The following is a 20,528-nucleotide window of genomic DNA, read 5'->3' as shown; positions in this document are numbered from 1 at the left end:
ATGCTGCAGCTTTTTCTAATTTTTCATAGATAGATAGATACATCAGTACATAGATACATAGCTACAGAGAGAGAGAGAGAGATGGATAACCATTTTAGCCATTTTCTAAGTCTATAATACAGAGGTTTTGGTATACCCACAACGTTGCTCAGCCATCACTGCTGTATTTCCAAAACATTTTTATCACCTCAAATAGAGCTCTGTAATCATTCAGGAATAACTCCCTGTTCCCTGCCTTTCCCAGCCCCCAGCAACCTCTAATCTACTTTCTGTCTCTGTGAATTTTTCTAGTCTGGCTATTTCTTATCAGTGGAATCATAGTTTGTCCTTTGCACCTGGTTTCTTTGACTTTATGTAATGTTTGTAAGGTTCATTCAGCCACATGGTAGTACATACCAGAACTTCATTCCTTTTTATGACTGAATAATAGTCCATCACACGGATATGCAGCATTATTTATCCCCTCATCTGATGAGGATACGTGTGTTGTTTCTCCCCTTTGGTTGTTGTTAATAATGCCACAATGAACATTGATGTTAGGTATTTGAGTGCCTGTTTTCACTCCCTTTGATGAAGTCTCATTTATCTGATTTTTATTTTATCGTTTGTTAGTGCTTTGTTGTTGTGTCGAAGAATCCTTTGCCAAACCCAAGGGCATGACGATTCACTTTAGTTTGATCTTCAGAGTTTTGTAGTTTTAACTTCATTGATCCATTCTGACTTAATTTTTGTTTATGAGGTGAGGTACATAGTGAGGGGTTCAACTTCATTTTTTTCTCATGTGGAAATCCAGTTGTCACAACACCATTTGTTGAAGAAACTGTTCTTTCTTTATTGAATGAATTTGGCACTCTTGTCAAAAATCAGTTGGCACCACTGGGTGTGGTGGTGCATGCCTATAATCCTAGCTACTCAGGAGGCTCATAGCTTGAGGCCAGCCCAGGCAAAAAGTTAGCAAGACTCTATTATCTCAACCAATAAGCTAGGTCTGGTGGTGCATGCCTGTAATCCCAGCTTTTCAGGAGCATATGTAAGAGGATCAGTCTGAGGCCAGCCTAAGATACAAACACAAGATCCTATTTGAAAAATGAAAAACAAAAAAAGGCTGGGGATATGGCTCAAGTGGTAGCCTAGCAAGCATGAAGCACTGAGTTCAGACCCAGTACTGCCAAAAAATTAGTAAGTTGGCCACAGATGTGTGGATTTATTGGTGAACTTTCAGTTCTACTCCAGTGGTCTGTATGTCTGGCTTTGTGCCACTACCACTCTGATTTGATTACTCTAGCTTTGTGGTAAGTTTTGAAATTGAGAAGTGTAAATCGGACTTTGTTTACAGATCGCCTTAGATGTTTGAACTTGCTTGCAGTTTCATATGACTTTAAGTTCACTTCTTCTTGTTGTGGACACAAATACTGGCTTATGTTGGGTAACAGGCAGAGCTGCCTGGGTGCTGCATTTGTACACACTGTGAAACTGTTTTCCTCTTTTCCCTGCAGTGTCTGAGGGCCCCAATTAGCTGTAGCAATCCCTGTCAACATGTGGAAGGTCAACCTTAGCCTTTCCAATAGATTGTCCCAAAATTATAGTTCTAGTGTTGCTGCCTCCTTTAAGGGCAGTGTGCACGTCTGCATCTTCATTCGGATGGTCTCTCTTCCGGGCATTGACCTGAGTGCTTCCTGCTGCCTTCCCCTTCAGCAACAGCCAGGGTCCAGCCCTGAAGCTGGAGACCTGGCTGGTGGGGGAGACCAGACAAGCTTCATCTTAGGGCAAAAGCTCAGGCCCCCAGGAGACCCTTGGACTTGGACTATATGCATAGTAGGGGCAGAGAGGATGACAGGAGTTGCCAAAGGAAACCTCGTAATTGGGCACTGTATTGGCTACAGGACTTGAGCATGGATTCCAGTGTGGATGGGCCATTGGAACCATGCGAAGCCCTTGAGAGAAGTCAGCTCTTGGGTAATCATTCTGTGAGAATGAAGAGGTTGGCAGAGCTGTCCCATTTGACCTTCAGGAAGCTCCTTCAGATACAGATCCTGAGTCCCCCTCTGGACTTTCCCAGCCCCACGGCACACCAGGGCTGGTTATTCTTAGGCCTCCTTCCTGTGCCTGGTGGCTTTAAAGGCCCTGGGTGGTGCCAGCTCCCTCCATTTCTGACTTGTCTGTTGCATAACCAAACTCAAGTGCCTGGGTTGGTAAACATTTCCTGCAGGTCTGTGTACAAATATGAGATGAGGCACCAGGGAAGCTGCAAAGGAGAGGATGGGCTCCCTTACCATAATGCACCATCTGCTAGGGAAAGTATGTGCACAAATTGCAATGAGAGGAGAACTGAACCTGTGTGTAGCAAGGAATTATACCATGTGCTTTGGAAACCAAGGGTGGGATTCACATCCAGTTGAAGGGCCAGTTGGGCTTCCCAGAGGACAAAGAGTAGTGCTGTGCCTCCTGGGATGACAGGGTTTATCAAGCAGAGATGGGGCAAAGGAATTCTAGGAGAACCAGAAAAAGTTCAGATGTGGAGGTGGCTAGCCTGGGCATTTGGAGAGGGGCAAGCAAAGTCAGGTTACCAGATGCTGCCCTGGATTGTGTTGTGTGGAACAGGGAGGCAGGGCAAGGTTCACACATGGAGGATTCGTTGTGTTGTTTCCAATTTCCAATTGGAGAGCATTCTGGAAACAACTGGGAGAACATGGGCTGCCCTACCTTCCCCAGCCTCTGGTTCTACACACACACAACATGTACACACATACATACACACACAACCTGTACATGTGGAAACGGGTACAATGCACATATCAAGACAGGCATGCATGTCCACAAACACACATACAGGAGCTGGGACGAAAACCAGATTGAGACCAGGAGACCCAATATTAAAACACACATTTATATATCAGAACTTACCACACACACACACACACACACACCACATGACACCAACCTGTAATACGAACCACACACATGTACTAAAACACCTATATACACGCTAAGAGAGACAGGTACCCACACATACTGAGTCACACTAAGGTGCATACTTACAACAGGACAGACTGACTGACATGCTGGGACAGATACACACATATGCCCACAAGCCAGGTAAGTATACCGAGACCCTTGGACACATGCAGCCAGAACATGCTCACACTCATTGGGACACACACAGGGACAGAAACCCTTCCCCAGACACACACAAACACACACACACACAGACTGTGCCTTCCACAGACTCACAATCACAGGCCGGGGTGGGTACCCACTTGAGCCATAGCTGCCCTGGGAACTCCTCACACTGTCCTCACTGGCTCACTTCGGAATGACTTGCTTTCAGACAACTGCTACCATCCCTGTGTCCTCTTGTGTCTCTATCCTGGATGGGTCCTCCTGCCCTGCAGTGTGGGGATTTCTACAGCTGTGAGTAAACACTTCGGACAGATTCTATGAGGACTGCAAGCTCCTTGTTGTAATAGCATCACTTTCCACACTGGGCAGGAGTACACACCCAGGCACAAGACTGAACCTTAGCCCCAACCCTGACAGTCAACTAATAGACACTGTTGGAGACTTCTGGCTGGCTCAACTCACCCTTTCCCCTCTGCTGGCAGTCTCTGGCCACAAGGGTCAGCAGTCCCCCAAGTCATTGTATTGCAGATCTGTTCTGGTATGGAAGAGCTGGCAGAATGGCTCATCAGACCTCATGGGAGGGGGTTGTGGCCGCCAAAGGGGTGACCTGGGGATGAGGAGCAGTGGGGAGCATGACTTGGCTGCCCAGCTAGGGTGTTGTGAGCACTCCTCCAGGCTTGCCAGCTGTCACTATAGCCATTCTATATTGATGCCTGCTGTCCTCTGAGAATGTGACCCACATTCAGGTCATGTAGCTCTCTTCCCCATCACATTCCTCCCTTTTGGCTGACACCTTTTCCCACTGCTGTCTTCCACTGGGAAGTCCAGCTTTCTGGAATGAGATAGGGGCTGTGTTCATAGGTGGCTCTGAGAGATGGGCATGAGTGGCTGCTTCCACAAGGGGAAAAGCAAGGGAACTGCATAGCACCCACACAGAACTGAGATCTCAGAAGGGAGTAGGAGGGAGAGGTGGGAGCAGCTGCCCTCTGGAGCTCCCTAACTGCCCAGCACCCAGCCGGGCATCACCTGGATGCCTGCGGCTTTCTCAGAATCCTCTCTCCTTCTATTCCTCTTTAATGTGAGCTGAATCTGGTCTCTCTTCAACCTCTTCACCTTGCTCATCTGGAAGAGAGTCTGCCTCTGTGTGGGCAGGACTCCACTGCCTCCCCCGATGTGGGATGCCTCCTCGGTTCCAGTTCTGAATCTTAGAGCCTCCCCCAACTGGTGTGCCCTTCTCTGCTGTCCTTCCCCACCCACAAATGTCAGCAGCCATGTCATGACATGTAAGAGAAATCACTCACCAGCAGCCCTGCAAAGAGGCAGGCTGGGGGCAGTGCTGTTGACCTGAAGTTCCGTGATGGGCAGAGAGGCCCCGCAAGATGAGCCTGACACAGTGACAGCCATATTTAGAGCCAGAGGACACCCTTTTCTCTGTGCTGCCCTGGCCACCCTACCCCTGTGAACCGTTTTCTTATTAACAAAAGAACTTACGTTCTTTCTAGCAAATTTAGAAAATATAAATGCATGCAAAGGAAAAACATGCAAATTATCCATAATTTCACTACTGAATGACTGTCACTCTGATTCTATTTTGTAATCTGTTTTTCACTTAATCTTCCATTTTATTAAAATATTCTCCATTATTTCATCATTTTAATAACTATTTCATTGCTTATGATAGTAAGAGTTCAAGCTATTTTTTTATCATTTACAGTATGTACCAGACTGTCTTTTATTGAATCCTTATAATTTGAGGTGATAACTGTGATTATCCCAATTACACAAGTAAGGAAACAGAGACACAGAGAGGTTAAGTATTGTGCTCAAGGTAACAGAGCCAGTAAAAGGTAGAGCCAAATTTTGAACCCAGGTTCTCTGGCTCCAGAACTCATAATTTTTATACTCTATTGCCTGTCAAACCATAGGTATGCCATGGTCTGTCATTTCCCCTAGTGATAGCTGTTTTAATAATTTTATTTTTTAACCATTATAAAATATAGTTAGCCCTCCATATATATATGTGTGAGTTCTGCATTTGTGGATTCAATCAGTATTCAGGAAAAAATTATGTCTATTGTACAGGTACCAACTCTTTTCTTACCATTATTCCCTAAGCAATGTAATGTAAGGACTGTTTGCCTAGCACTGACATTGTATGAGGCACAAGTGACCTAGAGACGGTTTAGTGTCGACAGGAGGATGTGTGTGGCTTGTATGCACATACTCCACCATTTCACACGGGACATCTGAGCATCCAAAGATGTCGGTATCCTCTGGGGGTCCTGGAACATTCCCCCAAGGATTCTGAGGGACATCTGTATTCCGATAAGTCACACAATTTGTGTGACATATATTTAAATCATTCTTGATTATTTATTTAAAAGACCCACTTAGAGAAATGGAATTTACAGAACAAAGGGCCTGAAAAAAATGTGAGATTTTCAGTGTTCTTCCAGACTTCCCTGCAGAGGCTGCACAGAGATCTGCTGCCCAGGACAGTAGGAGAGCTGGGCTTAGGCAGCAGGGGAGGCCCTGCCCCGCTGCAGTTCCCATTGGAGGGAAACAGGACCATGGAAGCTGGTTCATGATGGATCACTGCAGCCAACAGATGTGGGAGGTTGGAGAGGCAGCCACGCTCATGGCTGTGATCAAAAGTGTGATGGGCTGTGAAGTGAAAATGAGAGAGGTTTGACCCCAGGCCCTCGAACAGAAGTGGACCAGGGCTGAAGCCGTTGTCCTGTATGGCACAGACACAAAGCCTTGAGGGTGACAGGGTGGGTGTTGAATAAATGTCACACCAATGACTGCCACCCCAAGCTCGTGCATACGGGGGAAGGCGAGTGCCACCTTTGCCACACTGCTCCCCCACCACATATTACATCTCTGAATCATAACTGGGGGTCTGCTCCCCACGCTACCCCTGCCTTGGGGAGCCTGGCCCAGCCTGGTACCTCTCTCTGTCTATCCCCTGAGCCTGAGAAGCACAGCCTGGCTTGTGTCATGGGCCACACAACTCCTCCATTATGCATGAGGGGGACCCAGCGGTGAGCGAGTGAGCAAGCCGGGCAGAGGGAGAGGAGTGGCAATTATTAATAAGTGTATTGTGTGGAGCTCCATTCACGGCACTCAGAGGACATGGTGGGCTTGAGATAATAAAGCCCTGTTTATGCCACAGAGGGCTGGGGAGGTGGCAAGTGGGGGCTGGCAAGGAGCAGGGACACCAGGAATGATTTTGACTCAGCCCAGGACAGGGCTGCTGCGTTTGCTCTGAGGCCAGCACCCGGAAAGAGGGCTGACTGGGGTTTTGTTCAGGCCTAAGTCTGCTTGCTGGGCTGGCCTGGGGCCTGGGACACTCCAGCTTTCCATCCCCACCTGTCCCTAAGGAGGGTGCCTGAGGAGACACTAAACAAACCAGGAGAGAGGCAGGATGGTAAGCTCTCCCCTTCGCTGTGGGCATCCACTTCATCTCTTCCCCCTTCTGTCTGGCCCTCAAAGACTCTGTGGTGCTGTGCGTTAGGACTTTCTAGCCCAAGATGTGGACTGGGATATGCAGCAGGCAGGCTAGAAGACAGAGAACAATGATGAGGGTCTCATCTCCTAAATGAGCTGAAATGTTAAGAGGAACAGGGCAAGGGACAAGTCTCCAAGGCCCTGGTGTGGGTGGGCAGAGGAGCCTTAGCCTAAAGACTGAGGAGTGTCTGGGAAAATAAGAAACTGAAGAGCACACTGGCAGAGGGAGGATTCAGGATTTGGATCAATCCCAAGCCTGTGTTGACTGTGGCCTGTCCCCTCCCAGGCGAGTCTCCTGTGTTTCTATCCTTCAGCCCTTTGCTCTGAGCTGCCAAACTGGCCCCTCTCTGAGGCCAGACTGGCTTAGTCTTGGTGTCTCTGCTGTCAGGCCAAGGATGCAAAGCTGCTGGCTGGGAGGAGGTGAGAATAGCCTGTTTTTGTCAGTGGTTTCTGGGGAAGGAGAAGGGTTCCTGTTCTGGGGAACCTTGATTCTCATCAGTTAGTGCTGAACCAGGACAGGGTGAAGCCAGAGCCACACAGACCTGGGTCACCTGACTATGTCGGAATCTGGTGGTTCTCGCTTTGTCCTTGTCACTTGGGAGTACCTCTGGCCTAGGCTGCTCTGAAACCTGCTCATCTCAGGACAGCTCTGCTAAGAAGAGGTGTGCTGGTTTGGTTGTGAGAGAGGAGGGAACAAGGAGGCTATTAGAGGGGATAGTCTGTCCTGCCCTCAGGGTGCAGGGCTCTGTGAAGCAGACATTTGGAGCCAGTGTCTTTAAAGTTTTGTTTGGGCTGAAGATTCAATGATCCTATGTATCTCAGGAAGACTGTGTAAGAACCAGAATGGACTGTCTGCAGGTGATTAGAGGAGCATCACATCAGAGCTCAAGCCACAGGGTTTGCAGCCCTTATCCTAGGGTGGAGTATCTGAAACTGGGGGCATGGCAGAGTGGTCCCCCAACTCTGTGCACAAAGCAAAAGCACAGTACACCTGAGCTATGTGTGGCAGGATGAGGAGGGGATTCTGCACAGAAGCGCAGCTCTCTTGGGCCAAGAGACACTGCGATCGCTCGCTTTCCACCCCCTCCCACAGCCCAGAGAATCGGTGGCTGTTTTGGAAGCATCTGCTGCTCCTGGAGCCCTCTTCCTATGATTTATGTGCCGGGCTGCATGCCTTTCTGCCTAGAGAAGATGCAGGGGCTGGTGAAACACTTGGAGGAGGGGCAGACTGTGTGTGGTCAATCCAACCGGGAGCTGCCTCACCTGATGGAGTCCTCTTTATTTTGGGGGACCCTGCTGGCTCTTGTCATATGCTCATCTGATGCTGTGGGCAGTTCCTGGAATGTTCAGGAGTCCAGACAAGGCATTGCCCATAGAGGCAGGGTAGGCCAAGTTGTTGGGCAGTCCCTCTCTGAGGCTGGTGTTTATGGCACACCAGGAGGAGCTGGTGAGTTGACCTTATCTGTAATGGCAACACTAACTTAATGTTAGTGTTGGACCATGACAGGTCCTGCTCTGAACATGGACATCCATCCTCTCATAGATATCTCTTAGCACCTTCCTTATCCTTATTTTATGATTGAGGAAACGAGACCTGGAGAAGTTAATATGCTGTCTAGTTTGACACTGTCCGCAACTGGAAGGGGCCTCAGTCCTGGCCCAAGAACTGGCTCTCTTGGACCACTTATGCTATGTTGCCTACCAGGAGAAGGTGACAAAATGGATTATTTTGGTGGCCACCAGGAAGGACCAAGGTCAGATGTAAGGAAATACTTCCTGCCAGTGAAGGGGCTGTGTGGAATGTTCTTCCCTAGACATATTTGAGAATGCTCTGCACTTCAGGAGGGGACTCTCCTGCAGGCTGGACTCTGGATCAATAACCACTCGAGGGATTTTTTTTCTTGGGGTTGTGACAGTTCTGTTTTCTGGATCCTGGACCAGCAGCTTCTAGGCACACTGAGAGCCTGGCTAGGATTTGGGGTCCTGGAGAAAGGCCAGGAAAGCTGGAGAATTCCCCAGGTTTAGAAAAGCCCCAGAGAGAGAAACCATCCCTGGAGAACTGGGGAGCAGCCTATGGCTTAATGGACATTGCATTTCTGCTCTTGAGTCAGATGTGCCTGTTAACCTAGAAATAAGTACTCAGCTTCTGCCTGGGCCTCTGTTCCTGGGCTTCCCACCACAGAGCCTGGGCCAAGCTTTGTTTTATAAAGAAGACACAGTGCCTAGGGTTGCTATGTGCTAGGGACAGCTGCTGGAGGTTCTCCAAGCTAAGGCAGCAGAGGTCAGAGGACAGAGCCCCTCAGAGGGATCACTGAGCCATCTGGGTGGGAGTGGGAGGCAACCAGCTGGGCTGCTAAAGCAGTTTATTGCTCCTCTGTCACCTGATCTGGGCCATGACAGCAACTCTAAGAAGAATGTGCTGGGTGGGGGTGGGACCTCCCCTCCCTTGAGGAGCTGTAGTGAGGAGTGGGGAACAGCCAGCACCCTGGAAGTCATGGAGCAAGTGTCAGACAGGTAGGTGGTAGACTCAGGCTGTCAGGGTCTCCATCTAGCTGGGTGATCTGGCAGTTTCCTCACCTGTCAGTTGTGATATTAATAGTACCTGCCTCTTGGATTTTGTGAACATCAGTGAACTAATCCATGAAGTCATTAGCAGGGGAAGAAAAAAGAGGGAGACCCCTCTGTCCAGGCCTGTGTGACCACTGTGTTCTCTCCTCTCAGTCCCAAGCCTTCTCACACTAGAGTTCTGTACCACATGGGGGAGGGGTCCTTATTGTAGACAGGCACTGTCACCTGCACACAGCCTGGCTCTGGTTAATTAACTCCACAGTGTCCTTTCTGCTTCCTGCTACTACCCTTTCATTGTAGGAGCCAGGGCTGGGTCACATGCCACTGCTAGCTCTGTTCCCAGGCTGCTAAGGCTCCATTTTGGGTCTCTGGGGGTGAATCCTTTTCCTGTTGATGCCAGGTTTCTGACTTCCTGCGTCTTCCTTACAGCTCAGCTGTACCCAGCTGCTTGGGGGGCTGACTTTATTCTGTTCCCTCTCCTGCTGTGATAGGCTCTCTGGGGCCCTGCCCCTGGTTCCTGCACTAACAACCTGCCACTGTGACTCTACCTCCTGGTTCCTCCTGTCCCAAGTGCACCTGCCTCACATCCTCCCTTTCTCTGCCAGCACCTTCTCCCTTCCCACTGCCTCCTGCCTGGTCTGAACCTCATCCTGGTTTGTACTTCTCAGGGATCCAAGCACACCTTACCTGCCTCAGATGATCTTCTCTCGACATTTAGAAATACTTCAAGGCTCACGTTCGCATCGCAGTGTGAACACAGCATACTCCCAGATGGATTTCTGGTGTGAGCACAGTATCTTCTATCTGATAAAAAAGAAACTTAAAGAAGGACCAATAATGGAGCCAGCCCTGCTTTTATAATTACCTCCCCCACACAATTTTTTTTTTAAATACTGGGGTTTGAACTCAAGGCCTCATACTTGGGCTCTTTACCACTTAGGTCATGCCACCAGCTTTCTTATTTTTGCTTTAGTTATTTTTCAGATAGGTTCTCACGTTTTTGCCAGGGGTTACACAGGTATGAGCCACCACACTACCTCTAATCCCTTCTGAAGTAATTCTCTACTTTGCTCTAGATTGAGTAGGGTCAAAATGAAGGGATGGTGTGCAAGGATACTGTGTGCTTTTTGACTGCCCACAGTCACTGCTCCATTCTTTTGACATGTCCTTACTTAGTCCCTTCAGAAATGATGCAGCACACACCACACTTCCCATGTATATGTAGAAGCAGAGAGGTTGTTGGTTTGCCTAAGTAAGGTTACACAGTAACTAGGTGAGTCAGGATTGTAGTGTGGGTCTGTAAGTTTTCCCTGGAACCATTCTGCCGCTAGAAGGTGGGTGCACAGGGGATGTTGATGTCAACACATCCGAATGTTTGTCATCCTCAGATTTGTGAGTAAATCTGTGCCTCCTGTTCCCAACTCCCCATTCCATGGCCATGGCCTCTCTCTTACACACAGAAGAGTCTGAAGGGAATAGAGGAAACCATAACCTTCCATGGTTTCTGTCAGCCTTTAGGTTAGACCAGGAGGAGAAAAAACAGCAGTCAGCCTCCCAGAAACCACCTGTGCCTGAGAGGAGCTCTAGTTTGCTGGAGAAAGGGGAAAGAAGAACAGAGTAGGGTGTCTGGAGGTGTCTGAGTAATACAGTATGTGAAAATTGAAGTGTTTCTTTTTCTTAAAAACAGGCTATGAGGGAACATTCTGCAAGATATTTGCAGATTGTCCTGGAAGCCAGAGAGCTGGAGTCCTGCAATTGTGCAATCTGCAGGAATGACTGCTCCCAAACTCTAGCTGGGCTCTCTCCTTCCCACACCTCTCGCCAGCCCTGCTGAGGCTGCTTTGTGGGAGAAGATGTTATGAGTGACACTATAATTGGCCTGAGCCCACACCAGGTACATGGTAGGTACCAGCCACCCTGTTCTCCCCTCCACAAATACTCAACAGAGACAGGATGTTTTTAACTAGCTTTTGAGGGAACACTGGGGACCCCAAGTTCCATCATCCTGAGGAGGGAGCTGATGGGGTCTTTGTCTCACTGAAATTCTGGGGTTGGTGAGGAGAAGTGAAGGAGCTGGGGTCTACAGCTCTCTTAGATGCAGCAGAGTCGCCTGCTAAACACAGTCTTCCTTTCTGAACCCTGAAGATCTGCCTCTAAATTGCTATTATAGCATGTTACTCTCTTGCCCCATTTCCTTAGGGTTTTTAAGTTTGTTTTGTTTTCTTAATTTTTTTTTCTTTTGCGTGCATGTATGTGTGTGTGTGTGTGGTGCTAGGGATTGAATCAGGGACTCACACATGCTAAGCACACAGTCTGTCACTGAGCTATATCCCCAATCTTTTTCTCTTTTACTTTTAAAATTAACTGTACTGAAATATAATTTACATTTGGTAAAATATACTTACATTGAGGATTTTGATGAGATAGTCAGGTAATTTTTGTTTGTTTGTTTTTTTGCTGTACTGGGGTTTGAACTCAGGGCCTATACCTTGAGCCACTACACCAGCCCTTTTATGTAATGGGTTTTTTTGAGAAAGAGTCTTGCAGAACTATTTGCCTGGGCTGGCTTTGAACCTTGATCCTCCTGATGTCTGCCTCCTGGTTAGCTAGAATTACAGATGTGAGCCACAGCACACAGCCAAGTTTTGACAAATATATATATATCCATGTAACCACCACTGCAATGAAAATAGATCATGTTTCCATCAGCCCCTTAAATCTCCTCATCTCATTTACAGTCAATCCCTCTTCCCTCCTAGCCTCAAGCAACCTCTGAATGACTTTCTGTCATACAGTATATAGACGAGTATCTTTGTATCACTTCTAGGGTTTGATAATTCTTGGTGGAGAAGAACAACTATTTGAGACACACACAGCAGCATAGGCCCATATAAGCAGAGTCCCCACCTCTGCAGCCTTCAGCTCACTCTCTGCCCCTGTCTATGAATATGGTATACCTTCGGCTTACAGCAGAAAAATAATTTCTCACTTCAGCAATACGTTGGGGGAAACAGTAGGGACAGGAGAGTTGAGGAGATTCAGGCCTATGACTGAGATACTCAAGGTGTCAATCATTAAACCCTTGAGGGGTTCCGGGAGGGACACCCTGTGGAAGAAGAGAGGCAGCCTTTGTTGCTACTGCTATTCTTGCCATCAAGGTGGCTGTGAAAGTTGCTGTCCTGGGACCATTTACACTGGAGTTCCAAAGTGCCAACTCCAGAGAGCAACCCAGGGTGGACAAACCAAAGAGGCCAGCTCCCCAACCCTTGGTCAGATCTGGCTTGTGGGGATGGGACAGTGATGTGTGTGTCCTGTCAGCAGGGAGATGCTGGAGAATGCATCAGGGAGCTTGGCCATTGTCTACTTGATGGCCAGGGGCTCAGGTCAACACCTTCACCTTTCCTTGGGCCAGTGGGAAGGGCAGTAGACCAGGCTAATTCTTACATGGCAGCGGAGATCCGTGCTGGCTGCTGCTGAAAAAGGGTACAGTGCTAAGGACCTGCTGTAGTCTGCCTAATCTTTCTGGGACCTCGTCGACCCATTTCTATAAGGGGGTATAGTTTAAGGATATTTTAAAGGTGCCCTCAGCATTGGGAATAGAGATATAAACTAAAGCCAAGATGTTGCTATTATGTTATTTATTTTTTTTCTTTCTCTGCTATTATTATTGTTTCATGGTGATAGAATATTTACAACATACAATTTTAGCCATTTTAATGTTAAATACATTCACCTAGCTACATAATCATCATTTCCAGACCCTTTTCATCCTCCCAAACTGAAACTGTGCCCGCTAAACACCAACTCTCCATTCTTCCCTCCTTCTAGCCCCTGGTAGCTACCATTCTTTTTTGTGTCTTTCTACTTCTTTCTACTTTAGGAAAATCAGAGAAGTGACACCATAATGTATTTGTCCTTTTGTGTCGAGCATATTTCACTTAGCATAATAGTGTCAGACTTCATCGTGTTTCAGCAAGTACCAGGATGTCCTTCCTTTTTAAGGCTGAATAATATTCCATTGTATGTGTTAGTTAGTTTTCTTTTCACAGTGATAAAGTACATGAGAAAAACAACACAAGAGAGGAAGGATTTAGGTTGGCTCATAGTTTCAGAGATTTCAGTCCATCTTGTCTCAGAGGGTGTTACAGAGCACAGCAGTTCATATCATTGCAACCAAGAAACAAAGATAGAGGAAGGACCCAGGACCAGGTATGACCTTCACAGGCATATCCCCCCAGTGACCTACTTCTCCAACTAGGCCCAGCTCCTAAGGTTTTTAGCACCTCCCAAAATAGTGCCACCAACTGGGGACTAAGCATTCAGCACATGAGCATGGTGGGTATTTCATATTCAAACCATAACAATGGACACACCAGATTTTGTGAATCCCATACGTCGGTTGGTAGACATTGTAGTTGCTTCTCCCTTTGGGCCATAGTGAATAGTGCTCCTGTTATGGCATTGGTTATTAAAGGCTCACGTGCTCAGCACTCTCCTAGCAGTTTCTCCTGTTTCAACCTGCTGATGCCCAAGGGCCCAGGGTGCTCTGCCTTCCTGCTGCTGGCCTGCTGCCCTGGGTCCTCTAGATTAGTGCCTGTGGCAAATGATGTGTTTGCAGTACTACAGTTTTTGATGAGTACTGGGGACTCACGTTTCTCAGGTAATGGAGTTTCGAGCTCCTTTTTCTACAAATTTTCTTTTCAGTGTGTCTTAGTTACTCTTGGCCACCAGCTGATTTCTGGAGTTTGATTCCAATAAGCATCTTAATACAAAAATATAACAGAACATCTTTGTTTCATCAAGGAAAGAAATAAAATGCAATTTCATCAAGCATCCTTTATGCGTTAGTTCAAAGTATTATCACAGCACCATATGTGTCACCTTTTATTTTATATGGCAGCCTGTAAGGTAGGGCCAGAACCTATGTTTTTGTTTTGTTGTTTGCAGTACTGGGGATTGAACCCAGAGTCTCACACTTAGGCAAGTGCTGGACCACTTGAGCCACATTCCCAGTCCTTTCGTTTTGTTCTTTTTGTTTTTTAAATAGGGTTTCCCTAACTTTGCCTGGGCTGGCCCAAACTCTTAATCCTCCTGCCTCTGCCTCTCGAGTAACTGGGATTGCAGGTTTGAATACCACACCCAGCTAGAATCTGTGTTTTCAGGGTAGAGGAATGGGTACAGTCTTAGAGAGGTTAAGTTACTTGCCTACGCTCACACAAGCCAGCATTCTTTCTCCATACCACCTGAGTAACTCCATTAAACTTCAAAGGAAAATGACTAGGGAAATTTCCTTGGCCTTTTCTTTTGCAATGGAATTCCAGGCCAGGAGTTTCCTCTCTCTACAATTGAAAAGAAAAACCCTTTGGGCTTCCTTGCCCAAGTTCTGGTAAAATATAGAACTATAATTAAGATTTTGTTTTTTAAAAACAAAGTGGAGAGAGCAGTGTAATGAATCCCCATATACCCACCACCAAGCTTCAACAGGGATCACTGCCTGGCCTGTCTCCTTTCATCTCTGAGAGTCTTCTCTTTGATCTGGGGGTTCCACTCACGTGGCAACAGTTTGTGTTTTCTGGAAGTGGGAAGCGGGTGGGCAGATCTGGGTAACCTGGAGCTCAGTCCTTCCCTGCTGAAGGAGTGTTAATGGCCACAGGTTGGAATCTTTCTGGTTACTGAACACTGTCTGGGAGGCAGGGGTTGGGGACAGATCTCTTAAGAGGCCTGGCCGGACCTGGTAGAGTAGTTTGCAGAGAATCCTCCCTTTCTTAGAGCATTTTCTTCATGCAATGTGATTTTACTGGAGATTCTTCTGCATGGAAGGAGAGGTCATGTGAGGATAACCTTCCCCTTGGGGACCATGGCTGAGCCAAGCCGGGCCTAGGAAAGAAGAAGCAGGGACAGAGCAGTGAGAAACAAGTCTATGGCCTCTTCAACTAGATTTAACAAACATTTTTAATTTTTTTTTTAAGTTAAAAATTAAAAATACCTACAGTGTGTCAGTTACTAAGTGCCGAAAATGCAGGTTGACCTCTGTTCTCAAAAAGTTTATGGTTCACACAAATAATAGCTAATAAAGACTAAGTTATGTGCCAAAATACTTCATGTGCATTTCTCTCTTGTCTCATACCTTCCCTGCAGAACAGTCTGTAAGGTGACAGGTACAGGGTTTTCCATTTTCCAGATGAGGAAACAGGGCACCTGCAAAGCTAGCAGGGATGGGGTGGGAAGATATGGCTCTGTGCTGGCATGGCTTGTGCAGAAGGAGCTGGGTAGGGAGGGGATGCTAAGGAATGGATGGGATTGTAGAGGTGACAGGGGCCAGTCTCGTAAGTGTCTGGAATGTGGTTTTGTAAGGCCTGTCTGGATGTGAGGTATCATAGCATTTGGGAGCAGCCAAATGGCACATTTTTCTCTTGACTTTTTAGAGGACGTGGGGTTTATTTTTATTTCGAAACCAGGGCAGTTCTTTTGGAAGAGACAAGGAATGAAGACTAGAACTTCAGCCAAATTTTTTGGAGGGTGCCAATCTGGGGTTTGAACTCAGGTGTCATGCTTGCTAGGCAGGCGCTCCTCTGCTTGAGCCACTCCTCCAGCCCAAGGCTAGAGCTTGAGAAAGAGTTTTTATCTGACCATGCAGAAAGGGATGGACAGAAGAGAATCTTGTTGAGCTCACTTGTTTGTTCTGGTTTATTTGAAAGAGCTATCGTTGTTCAAGGGTGAAGAGAAGGGCTGGGCAGTTTCTAATCTCCTTTGACCTTGCTCTGTGATCAGCTGGTTTGGGGTGGGCACCTAGTCACAGAAGCACCATGGGGTGCTATCCTTATTCTTGGGGAAGCTGGTGAGGCATGCCCAGTTCCTGCCTACTTTGCAAGTGTGAACATTTTTCCTAAAGATAGAAGACAGACTCAATATCTCAGTAAGGGAGTGAATGATTTATTTTAAAGCAAAATCTCTGAACCTCTTTCCCGCTCACCCCAGGCAGCCCCTCCCTCTGCCCATGTCCAAGCCATAACTACACAGTGTTGACCACAGGGTTGAGTTTAGAGGACTCTGTCTTCCTGACTTCCAAGAAGGGTATGAACCATTGCAGTGAGAGTCCCAAGAATGGCTGGGATCTCTGAGGAGTGGAAGAAAATGATTGTTTTTTATTAACTTTTTAATTTTGATTTTTCTTATTTTAATTTTAAATTTATTTTTTAAAATAAAGGCTTGAGGTTTTCACTGTGAGATGAGGTGTGGTTTCATCTGACTCAGAGACAGGTCAGTGGAACCTCTCCATTTCCTTCCTGTAGTGAGGTTTTGGTTTCTGCTGTTCTCCTTGTGTTATCCTCACTCTGAGTTCCCAGGTATTGCAAAAGCAAGATTTTGTGCAGAATCTGCTTTAAACAGAACCAGGAGAAGGTGCATTGTGTTCATTTGCCCCTTGCTGACCAAGGGAGGAAATTGATGAAGGTGGCCAAGAGCTTCTCTTTCAGGAATTGCTGGCTTCTCAACCTAGCCATAGAACTGGCGTCTCCTTAGAATAAGCTGACACAGAGAGCAGTCTTTCCGCCTTCCCTCCTGGGATTGCAACTCACAAATGCTGGTTGCTATGGATACGGGCAACTGAGGCTCCCCAGGGGCAGTGGCAGCATGGTGGCTGCCTGGAAGCACAGGGTTTTTGTGGCAGTATGCCGAGCCTGTTGTTGGTGCTTCCCCAAGATGGTGCCTCAGCATGAGCAGGAGCCAGCTTTGTCTATGTGCCACCTCAGTGTGTGCGTGGAAGGGAGGAGGTTGACCAGCCTCTGCCTCTGCCAAGCCAAGGCCACACCTGTGCAGCAAGGGCATTAAGTGGTAGGGAGGGCACAGTTCAGGGTAGGGAGGCCTGTCCACGGGTGGTCCATGTGCTTCCAGAATTAATGCCAGTTCATGGAAATGCATCCCTGGATTGGAGGTGCTGCCCAGTTAGCATTCTGTGAGTGGGAAACCTGTTCTGGAAGCTGAGGGGAAGCTGTTAAGATGTAGGGGAGACACAGGTTCATGTCACCAAGGAGCTCCTGTATAATAGGGGACACACCCCTTGTCCACAGGGAGTTCCCAGTCCCACAACACCTGAATACACAGGAGAGTAGACAAAGAGAAGTGGGAACCCATCGCTTTCTTGCTTCTGACAAAGATTATTTGCTTATGGTGTGTGGTGCACATGCCTATAATCCCCAGCACTCTGGAGGTTGAGGCAGGAGGATCAAGAGTTCCAGGCCAGCCTGGGCTACATAGCGAGACCTGTGTCTTAACACCCTTCCCCCACCCCACCCCAAAAAAGACTCTTTTCTTAACCAAACCTAAACTTACCTTCAGGGCCTTCTTCCCAGGCCCATCTTCCTCGCAAAATCCAGTTTTACATGGATTCTGATGGTCAGTTAGCAAGAACTCTCGTCTTCAATATCTGTTAATATCTGACTAGGGTCCCCATCCTTCACAATCCCCCAGGTTATGTATGTCTTTAGCAAGAATTCTGCTAGGTAGGTTTAAGCCAGAATCCCACTCACCATTCCTCTTGATCACTTCCATCCACTAACTCCACTGTGCTCCATGGCCATGAATCCCCATGTCCCAGCTGCATTAGGAATGCAGCCCAGTCTCTCTCCCCCACTGCTGAATCTCACTGTAGTGGTTCTTGTACCTATCTCAGTGGTCCTGAATAATATCGTTAAATAATTAACAATTCCATTGAGTAATTATTTTCTGAACATTTATTTCAAGCCCTCCTGTGGCCTCCTGTGGCCTCTCTTTATACTTCCCATAAAATCAGCCTGGTGTCCACAGTAGAAGGTACTAAGTGGCCTGGCCCTTCCCACCCATCTGTCCTCATCTTCCATGCTCTTTCCCAGGCCCCCCCTACTCCCCCTCTCCCCCACTGACTTTTGGGCTTTTCCTCAACATTCCAGCTGACTCCAGTCTCGGGGCCTTTCCTTGCTGTTCCCTCTGCCTAGAGATGTTTTCTCATCACCCCCCAGCTCACTCCTTCATTTTATTTTATTCAGTTTCTGCTTTTATGTAATTCCAGATCACTCCATGGAAAACCAACCCTGCCTCCTTTCCACATTCCTATTTTTCTTTTCCTGCTTTATATTTTTGGGCAGCATTTCTACTCCCTGAATTTATATTACTTATGTATCTACTGGAAGGTAGGCCTCCTGAGTGCTGAGACAATGTCTTGCTTATCCCCGAATTACATTGCCAAGGGCATCGCCTGGCACATGTGAGGCACTCAGTTAATACTTAATGAGTGACAAACTCTGTAGCTCAGTACAGCTCATTGAACTCTGGGAGGTTGTTTTCAATATGATTTTCTATTATTTTCCCCATTATAATGACACCATTCTCATTTTCAGCTCTACTTTGCAATTGAAAGGCATTTTTCATAAAAGTAGATTTTGGTTTTTAAGACAGTGCCTCTTGGAGTGGGGTATGTAGGCCCTGGGGATTCTCAGATCGGCTCATGGGAATGTGGAGAGATTTGTTCCTTTGGAAGATACCTATCTATTGGTCAAGTTTAGGAACCTGATGTAGAACTCTTGGAAGTTGTACACATAAGGACTTGAAATAGGATGCCTTGGAGGTGGTCTCCAGAGGCCTTTCTGGAAAGCAGCTCTTGAACAGTAGTTGGAAGGGTGGGTCTTAATACCAGCAGAGTAACACTGGTCAGTGTGCAGTGGGGCCCACTTTGTGTCAATGCTAAAAGCATATGGAGCAAGCCCTGTGTGCCCTGCACAGCGTGTCTGCCTGCCAAGATGGCATCCAACTAGGTGAAGCAGTCGAGGGTACCTCAGGCCCTGAAAGCCTGAATTTGAGTGACTACAGTACAGGACTGGGATTGCATTGGTGCAGTGACCCATAAACTCTGCTTTGTAGCCTCTTCCCCATCACTTATATCTCTTTGAAGTTATGTTGGCATGATGGCTCCTCCAGGGAACACTGGCCCCCTCCCATGACCTGTGCAGCTGGGGTGTGGAGCATGTGTGTGTACGGGAGTCAGCTGGCAGGTGGAAGATGACCCAGCCCTCAGGAGGACAGTCCCCAACTCAGCAGCTTGCAGTCCTTTGTTTAGCTGGGAACCTACAAGGCTAGAGGTCAGCGTTTTCCTCAGAAGACTGTCAAGAGTTTGCCTGTGGCAGGGTTAGATTTCAAGGGAGCAGGCTGGGATAAAGTCCTATCTCCAGCCTGGCATCAGTTCTCTGCTGTCTGCAGCCTGGCTGGGGCCAGAAGCCTGTGACTGGCAGTGCAGCTTCTGGAGCCTGGTCACAGAGCTCAGACCTGATCAGCTGGGAAGCCCTTTACAAGCTTTGCAGTGACTTCCTTGTAGGAATGAAGTTCTGAGGGCCCAGTTACTGCAAGAGCTGGGACCTGAGACTGGGTGTTCTGACACCTAGCTCTGTGTTCTTTCCTCCATCTCCTGGCCAGGATGGGGAACCCGGGTGGCAGTGATATGGCAACGTGGAGTGCCTCAGCATCTCCATGTCCTCCTCTGTGCCTCACTTGGAAGTATTACGCTCTGGTTTGGAATGTTGAATTAAATGCATTCTGCTCTCTGCTGGAGGGACAATTATTCTCCTTGGACAGTGGCTGTGATGTACCCTCTTCACTCTGTCAGGACCTCAGTGCTTGCAGGCATGGTGGAAGGCACTGGGCTTCCAGCAGCACTGTGTTCTGGGTACTTTGATGCTGGGGAAAATATCTATGTATAGAGCGGCCTGTAGTAGAAAGGCAGCCAGGCCTGGGGAGGATGGAGCCCTGAGCCACTCTAGGCTTCTCCCCCTCTGCCTTCCTTTCTACCTACTCCCACTTCTTCAAGGCCTAGTGATCTCATTGGTGGTCTTTAAAATCAACCCCAGTCCCCCACCCCCTTTTTTGAGGTAGGGTCCTACTATATAGCTCTGGCTGGCCTCAAACTCACAATCCTGCTTCAGCCTTCTAAGTGCTGGGAATAAAGGTGTGAACCACCATCCCTGGCCACCTTGTGGGTCTTGAAGTCCTTTCCTTCTGTCCTCTCCTTCTGGAGGTTAGGAAGGGAGGGGAGCAGAATGGGGGCTGGGATGGAAAGAGCACCTCAGGTTGAATATAAGTGCTCTGAACTCTTTAACTTTGGAATTGAGTGGTTCTGAGTATTAAGAGCTCTGCTTTGGAGTCCAAGAGAGCTAGATTTACACCTGAACCCCTCCCTTTGACCTTGAATAGGCTCTTTTCTTTACCCTTTGGAACCTCAGTTTGAAAAGTAGAGATAATAGCACATAGTGCTTTCTGTGATTAACATATCAGAGAGCACTTATCTGAGTGTCCAGCACACAGTA

The 20,528-nt window shown here is 47.6% G+C and overlaps 1 protein-coding gene across 22 annotated transcripts in view; it reads left to right on the top strand.

The window, feature by feature from the left end:
• Nfasc (neurofascin) overlaps positions 1 to 20,528 on the top strand; it is a 174,075-nt gene that overhangs the window by 29,146 nt on the left and 124,401 nt on the right. For 2 of the 22 annotated variants that reach the window (XM_074048531.1, XM_074048534.1), the window contains exons 1-2: positions 6,342 to 6,550; positions 10,886 to 11,099. The exons of 19 other annotated variants lie outside the window; for them this stretch is intronic. In XM_074048531.1, coding sequence (XP_073904632.1) covers positions 11,097 to 11,099 — 3 coding nt within the window. In that variant the 5' untranslated portion in view covers positions 6,342 to 6,550; positions 10,886 to 11,096. Of the gene's footprint in view, positions 1 to 6,341; positions 6,551 to 10,885; positions 11,100 to 20,528 lie in introns of those variants that run through there. One more of the 22 variants, XM_074048533.1, reaches the window with a different exon arrangement.

This window comes from Castor canadensis, chromosome 11 (assembly GCF_047511655.1).
Source record: "Castor canadensis chromosome 11, mCasCan1.hap1v2, whole genome shotgun sequence".
Classification (NCBI taxonomy): domain Eukaryota; kingdom Metazoa; phylum Chordata; class Mammalia; order Rodentia; family Castoridae; genus Castor; species Castor canadensis.
The sequence above is the reverse complement of the archived record's forward strand: the minus strand, read 5'-3'. Positions and strand labels throughout refer to the sequence as shown.